The sequence below is a fragment of the Limulus polyphemus genome, unplaced genomic scaffold (genome assembly GCF_000517525.1).
Source record: "Limulus polyphemus unplaced genomic scaffold, Limulus_polyphemus-2.1.2 Scaffold1833, whole genome shotgun sequence".
In the NCBI taxonomy this organism is placed as follows: domain Eukaryota; kingdom Metazoa; phylum Arthropoda; class Merostomata; order Xiphosura; family Limulidae; genus Limulus; species Limulus polyphemus.
The window spans coordinates 191,523-199,671 of NW_013667443.1; the positions used below are offsets into that span (position 1 = coordinate 191,523).

At 33.7% G+C, this 8,149-nt stretch overlaps 1 protein-coding gene across 1 annotated transcript in view; it reads left to right on the plus strand.

The window, feature by feature from the left end:
• LOC106465093 (protein TANC2-like) overlaps positions 1–3,372 on the plus strand; it is a 55,444-nt gene extending 52,072 nt beyond the window's left edge. The window contains exons 23-24 of the mRNA XM_022392921.1: positions 1,814–2,032; positions 2,274–3,372. Coding sequence (XP_022248629.1) covers positions 1,814–2,032; positions 2,274–2,421 — 367 coding nt within the window. The 3' untranslated portion in view covers positions 2,422–3,372. The remainder of the gene's footprint in view (positions 1–1,813; positions 2,033–2,273) is intronic.
• Positions 3,373–8,149: the final 4,777 nt, after the last annotated feature.

Genomic DNA, 8,149 nt, shown 5'->3' on the forward strand with positions numbered 1-8,149 from the left:
GAATACTTTTTATTATTATGTTTGTTAACAAAAATACAAACAAGCTGAAGAAAAGGGATGAACATTGATGTCAAACGAATACACATCCTCATTCATCCTGATTTGTTTGTGTGTGTGTGAATTCTACGTCTTTTAGTCTCAAAACTACGTGTTGTGGTCTTTCTTTTTTGTATTGCGTTATGACGTTTTGTGAAAAAAAATCTGTACGTGATGGAGAAGAATGAAGAAAAGGGAAGAACATTGATGGCAAACGAATATACATCCTCATTCATCCTGATTTGTTTGTGTGTGTGTGAATTCTACGTCTTTTAGTCTCAAAACTACGTGTTGTGGTCTTTCTTTTATGTACTGCGTTATGACGCTTTGTGAAAAAAAATCTGTACGTGATGGAGAAGAATGAAGAAAAGGGAAGAACATTGATGTCAAACGAATATACATTCTCATTCATCCTGATTTGTTTGTGTGCGTGAAATGTTTTTTTTATCATTGTGAATCACTGTGACAAATAAAATGAGGCCCGGTATGGCCAGGTGGTTAAGGCACTCGACTCGCAATCTGAAAGTCGCGGGTTCGAAGCCCTCTCACACCAAACATGCTCGCCGTTTCAGCCGTGGGGCGTTACCATGTGACGGTCAATCCCACTATTCGTTGGTAAAAGAGTAGCCCGAGAGTTGGCGGTGGGTGGTGATGACTAGCTGCCTTCCTTCTAGTCTTACACTGCTAAATTAGGGACGGCTAGCATAGATAGCCCTCGTGTAGTTTTACGCGAAATTCAAAAACAAACAAACAAATAAAATGAAGTATTGTGAAGACGTTTGGAAACTGACGCCAACATTATTTTTCTACTAATTATATCTCAAATGCGTGAACCTTCTTTCAGTGTATTGTTACAAAATATATTTATAAGTTATGTAGATCCCGCTGTTATAACCTCCTCTTGTCCAGAGTTCCATTTTCTGGTTCTCTGCAGAATTATGGAGCGCTCCGACCACATTTGTATAGGGGTGTGTCCCGTTGATTCTCAGTAGAGATCAATATTCATTTCTACAATTTCCCACTTCACTATAGACTAATTGCTTCTGGAGCTTATACCCACCAAACAATATAAATAATGAGGGAAACGCATTGTTTTGTGATAAAACGTTTTCGGTATTGAAAATAGTTTATGAAGTTCCTCTAGTTTAAAAAAAGTAAAACACAATTTAATTAAACGTTTTCGGGAACGCCCAAATTCAACTTCTGTCCCACAAGTCAGTTGTATATATCTTTGTGAGAAGCACACGTTTGTTCGATTTTCTGGTACCCAGAAGAGGTTTGCTTTGAATTGTAGGACTTGTGAAATAAGGAAAACGTTTATATATATATATACGCAGTAAAGAAATCTAGATAAAAATTAATGTTTTTACATGCAATTTGGGCGTGTGTGTGTATATATATATATCGCATTAGTTGTCAACTTGTTGTCATAACGAATAATGTCTGTGGTAATAGCACCCAAATGTATTGGGGATATCCCATCTATCAGACAAACTCCAAACGCTGATGTCAATCTAGTCAGCCATCATAGAAAATCATTAAAAAAGAATCAATCAAATATATATTAACTTTTATACGACAAAAACTTTAAAAACTACACAACGCCCGTTCACTGTTGTATGGGCAGCCATAAGCCAGTCACAAGATTGGCTTAGGTTGAAACTCTTTGGCAGTTATTGCGATGCCACTGAAGCTTTAATAATGAACTCGATCAAATCCTTTTTCAAGATCGACACTTGTAAATAGCAGATGGTTCTTAATCGTCTTTTGATTTCAGACAAACGGAATCCGCCCTCCAAGACATTTCCGAAGGTCTACATCTTACCAGCGTAAGTCACGAAGCAAGGAAAATTTTACTCCGATTTAAGGAAGAGATTAACAGCAGTCACGGGGGCACGTCTCTTCCGCCTAGCCACGAGGACACTACACTTCCGCATAACCACGAGAGCGGGAAGGAAAGTTATACAACAGATGAAATTTCACGTGACCTAGAGAGGTAACGAGACAAACTATAAAATATTAGTGCATCATATTTCTTTAATATTTGACAAATCCTTCAGTATTGTCAGAGACGATTTGTTTTATGTAAATACCCGACACGTGTTTTAGAAGATACAAGTTTTCTTAAATTCAGTTTTCCATGGTTAATTACACGTGGGAATAAAAAATAAATCCATTACTTTACAGACCACCATTAATGTAGTTACAATATTAATTCTGCTTCATTTCAATTCTAGAAGTCTGGTTGAACTGAAAAGTTTCAGTGTATCTACGGACACTATTGATCATCTGTATGGTTTGATAACTGGACCCAGTGTCTCCGCCCAACGGGAGCCCAAAGGATCAGTCGACCCAAAAGTTCATGGTTTTAAAACAGCTATTTGAATGTTACAGTCAATATACTGCGTGGATATAAATTAACACACTTGAAAACACGTGTTTTTCACTAAAACTGTTCATGTATTAGAAGAATACCGACTATTGTATATAGGTGTAGTTATATATATATATGCGTGTGTTGTTTTCTTCCTATTCTATTCTCATGAAAGTAATGGTCGCTCTGAGTGTCGTTATTTACCTACTAGTCTAAGAAGGATATTCTCAGAGTTTAAGTTTCACCGACGAAATTGAGTAAGATATTTATAACTGTCGCCGGCGAAAATGATGGTCGTTCAGTGTGTTCACTGTTAAAAGCTGAAATGAAAAAAAGAAGCTCTCGGTGCATCAGGATTTCCGTGCGAATAGTTTCTTTATGTTTTAGTAAATAACAATGGTGTGGGTCACGTGGAACATTATTTGTTCAAACGATCCCTAGTTAATTGTATATGGTGCATTCCAATTAATCCCCTAATAGATCAAATGTCGTGGGATTTCATTAGTGTATACATAGCTTAACTTCGTTCAAGCTTATCAGTTGCTTGCTATCTCATAGATGTTAAATTGTTATTCCTATGTATTATCTGGAATCATTTGAATTTAAATTAATTTTTAAAAGAACTTACAATAATGTTCAATACATGTTTCAACTACTTAGAATAAGTTAAGTTTCGTTAACAGCCATAGTTGCTATGGACTTAATAATGGTCTATACGAGTAGATTTAGTAAAGGTTTGTGATGTATGTTAGCATCAAACCAATGATCTAAAAATGATGTTCAGAAGTTACAGTAGTATATAGCATATACTGAATTAATTAATTTCATTTTTACATATTGTATATAAAAATGTCAATGTTTGCTACTTTATATAAAGCCAGAAAAATGTATGGCCAATAATTTTACTTTGCTAAAATGCATTTATTTGTTTTGATACAGTTTGATTTACAGGTTGTTTCACTGAGGGTGTAATAAGTATAAATATAGTAAGATATAAAATCTAAATAAAATATATGTTTTACTTTCCAGTACACATATATATAAATCTGTGTATATGTAGTGTATTATAAATAATGTTATATTCACCAGTATGTAACTATGTTGGTTATTTTTGTTTTACTTTTATTCCGTTGCCATTATATATATAGTTTTTGAACGATGGCTTCTCTCAGCTAAGATCACGTTATTGTATTGAACTAATATATATATGTAGAACCTTAGATCTCAGTCACCTTATTCTTAATAGGCAATTGCGACTTTTTTTTCTGATTATTTTCGTTTCTGTTCACCGTTATCGTTTTTTGCTTCAATTTTTTTAAATTTAATACAAAAACATCAACTCATTAAATGTAAAACTGTGCTGTTTTTAATATGTAGAGATTTAATTTTACGAGAAATTGTTTCAATTAATTAATTAGCGATAATAACAGTTTGTCAATTATAAAATTATGTATTTTTAAATTCAGTTTGTACAAAATTTACAAATAGTTTTGTGTAGCAGAAAAACAGATTGTATATTATATTTCTATTTATATCGTTATGCTATAAAACGATAATTTTTTTTAGGTAAATTCTAACTGAGTGTCGGGTCAACAGCGACCTCTATACTTTGAATTGATGGTTTTTATCTGTTAGGAAAATAGTTTGGCCTCACTTGTGTGTATTCTTTTGATACAGATCAATACGTTACTTTAACAGGAACTTCAGGCTATTACAGCAATCAAACTGAAGCGTGAATTAGCCCGAAGACAGTAACTGACCCTGTATTTTCTGTCCACTGAACAAACAATATTTCCCACCTAAGGTCTTGAAGTATCGAATTCTATTTGGTTTCCTAGAAAACTATTTTCTCAAGTTTCCTCGTTGCTGACATCGTGAAATTGTCTACGAAGGACGATAATTCCTCCCTGCAGTAACAGTTAATTTGTTCTTTAGTTCTTATTGCTTTGGGTTCCAATCGAATACAACAAGTTTTATAGTTCAAGCAAGATGAAATAGAGAATTACTGTTTACTGTATTTATGCCATTATGTTGAGACACAAAAGAAGTACACGAAATTCAGATTTCTTTCATCTTTATACGTGCTTTTAAAACAATATGTGTGTTCCATTTCTGTGTTCCTTAGTGCTTGGAATAGCAGACAATATGTGTGTTCCATTTCTGTGTTCCTTAGTGCTTGGAATAGCAGATGAATCCTAAAAAATACCTAACACAAAAATCTTAAGTGATCTTGGGCCTGGAATAAATGCTTTTGGTTAAGGAGATGTTTAAAGGAGTTGTCAAATTTGGCTAAAACTTCCAGTTACTGAATCTAAAATTTACGTTTTCAAATGTATATTGAATTTGATACTGTTAAGAGAAACACACTCATGTTCGTGAAACGTTTTTCACCAACGTTTCCCTGTTAGCAGATTTAAGACCTTTGCATGCACGTTTATTCCCTTGGAAATTAGGAAACCCGAACATTGAGAACAATCCTAGAAAAACATAGTTTGTATGTCCTTCAACTTGAAAAGGTCCATGTGAAAACAACGTAGTAGGCATGTAACTGGTAACAGAATGATGCCTGTTTAACTGTTAACAGTATAACACCCACCCACTTTGTAACAGAATGATACCCGTACAACCGATAACATTATGAAATTTGTGAATTGAAATAAAAGCTTCAAGAAAGATTTAATCTCTAGGTATTTGAAAGCAACAGTTAACTAAGAAAGTTACAGGTACTAAGTGGCCAGAATTAAGCATCAGACGTTTTGTTATCACTATTGTGCTAAAATTGAATAATCGAATTTGTTAGGTACAGAAAATAAGGAATTTCGAAAACTTTACACCTTGTGTTTGTAAAGACTCTGTTGGTGATGTTAAGGAGTGGTTGCGTTTTAGCAAATTGTACATGAAAATAATAATGTCTTTAGCATAACCAAGTCATATGTAAATTTTACAGCTTTGAAACTTAATCAAATTACCTTTAAAAAAACTGGAGTAACACCCTATACTTTTGAAAGTTTAAGGTATTTCCTCTGATACTGTCTCCATTTTCGTACGAATTTAAAGTATAAAATTTAATATTAAGTCACCAAATTTGTTGTGATTAGGCTTAATGGCAAACTTTTGACTTGCTTATTTTTCAATTATGTAAACGTTTCAATGGCTTCTCTTTTAAAGTCAGGTACGTTACTTCTAGTGAAAATATATTTTCATTCTTATGCAACATTTGTTTTATGTTTTAAGTTATTAATTTTTTAAATGGTGACAACGTGACACTTGACATTGTAATTTATGAGAGAAGCCGTTTGTATAATGTGTTGTGTAAATCTGCTTTCTAAAACCTTTGGTGATATTGTTGATGTTTTGTTACATAATTATGTATATGATTTAAAACTGATTTGCAACCTATTGTGAGTAAAACGAAATAATTTCTTGCACTCCAAACTTGTGTGTGTGTGTCTGATAATTTTAGTTATGATACAACCCCTAACTCACCCCACTAACACTTGTATTTGTTTACACTATGAGGTTTCCCTGATGGCTCAGTGATAACTCTGTGGACTTGTAACTCTTAAACAAAATTGGGTTTCGTTACTCGCAGTTGGCACAGCACAGACGTCAAATTGTTTGTTTGTTTGTTTTGGAATTTCGCGCAAAGCTACACGAGGGCTAACCGTCCCTAATTTAGCAGTGTAAGACTAGAGGGAAGGCAGCTAGTCATCACCACCCACCGCCAACTCTTGGGCTACTCTTTTACCAACGAATAGTGGGATTGACCGTCACATTATAACGCCCCCACGGCTGAAAGGGCGAACATGTTTGGTGGGATGCGGATTCGAACCCGCGACCCTCAGATTGTGAGTCGAGCGCCTTATCCACCTGGCCATGCCGGGCCAGACGCCAAATAAACTGAGAGTAAAAATGCTACTTTTGTCTATTATTTAAATGATATATCAACTTTAATAACGTTAGTTTAGCATTTTCCGCTGTTTAAAGGCCCTGGCTTAGCCTAGTACTTAGTTTGTTCAAAATGTAGATCTGAGGATTTATAATTCGCGCCCTTTTGCCGCAAAAAAACAAACAAACAAAACGCCTTCTGCAAAATGAGACCGTGGGTGCTATATAAAAGTAAATGGTGAGATTTAACAGTTAGTTAGACAAGAGTTGACGGTGGGTGATGTTAACCAGCCGACTTTCCTCTATATCAGTTCAGATTTGGGGATAGATATGCATAGATAGCTCGTGTGTAGTTTTACGCGAAATTCTAAAACAAAGAAATATGTTACTTAATATCATATAACTATCAAGTATGAATGATAAATGTAAACACAAAAACGCATGTCAAGCCCTAAAAAATGCACCGTTCCGTAAAAATAGTTTCTTTCAATCACAACATTGTGTTCATAATGTGTTTTGAAAACACGACAGTTTTCATTCATTCCTTGATAAGCTTTTAAATTTTTAAAGATGTGTTTTTGTTTGAAGTCACAAACTGCCAGTCACAAAACAATCTTAAACAGTTAACTTAAAATAGTTTCTTTCAATCACAACATTGTGTTCATAATGTGTTTTGAAAACACGACAGTTTTCATTCATTCCTTGATAAGCTTTTAAATTTTTAAAGATGTGTTTTCGTTTGAAGTCACAAATTGTCAGTCACAAAACAATCTTAAACAGTTAACTTAAGATAGTTTCTTTCAATCACAACATTGTGTTCATAATGTGTTTTGAAAACACGACAGTTTTCATTCATTCCTTGATAAGCTTTTAAATTTTTAAAGATGTGTTTTCGTTTGAAGTCACAAACTGCCAGTCACAAAACAACCTTAAACAGTTAACTTGTTCTATAATTCTTATTGTTTTGGGGTTTTAATTGAGTAAAAGTTTTATAGCTCAAACAAGATGAAATAGGCATTAGCTGTAGATAGAAAATGTTTCTCCGTGCATCAAATTACATAACATATCTCGTTCTCAAAGAGTATATTCGATACAACATTATATAAACTAGAATGCAAGTTACGAAGAGAGGTTTTAAATATTTCTAATAAGCTAAAAACACAACATTTCTCAGTAAAATAAGGTAGTATCTTGAATCACAAAACTGCCTAAAAACTCATCTGTTAATAAATCATACTTCTGATAGAGGTGTTGATGTTGGTGTAAGCCTGTACTTCTTTGTTTGAATATAGAATGGTTGGTTAGTTTGTTGTTATTAAGCACAAAGCTAAACGATGTCCACAGTGGGGGGAATCGAACCCCGAATTTTAGCATTCTTAGTTCGTGAAGTTCCCGCAGAAAGAAAGCTTTCAATATTTAGATTATTATTTTTTTTTATTAAATAGTTAGTTCCAAGTTATCCTCAAATTGGGGACTATTTTTTTTGTATGAATATTTTCAGGTATATTCGTATTTTAACACATTCTCGTTGTTGATACGTTATTCCTAATTTATTTCTTTTAAAACTCATTATACAAATGAATAGTTTTGTTTATTATTATAACAAACATTTTAAATATGTCGCAAAAAAAATGTGGGATTTACGAAACTGCATGATTTAATGTATCATTTCTTTAATAATGTCAATAATTTTTTTTATTTTTTTTGCCGATCATGTAATAGATAAAACATATTCAATGCTAAATTTTCAGGCTTTTAACGCGAGTACTAATATTTGTATTAAGCAATTTATTAGGGCTCGCATGGCCAGGTTGTTAGGGCGCTCGACTCGCAGTCTGAGGGTCGCGGGTT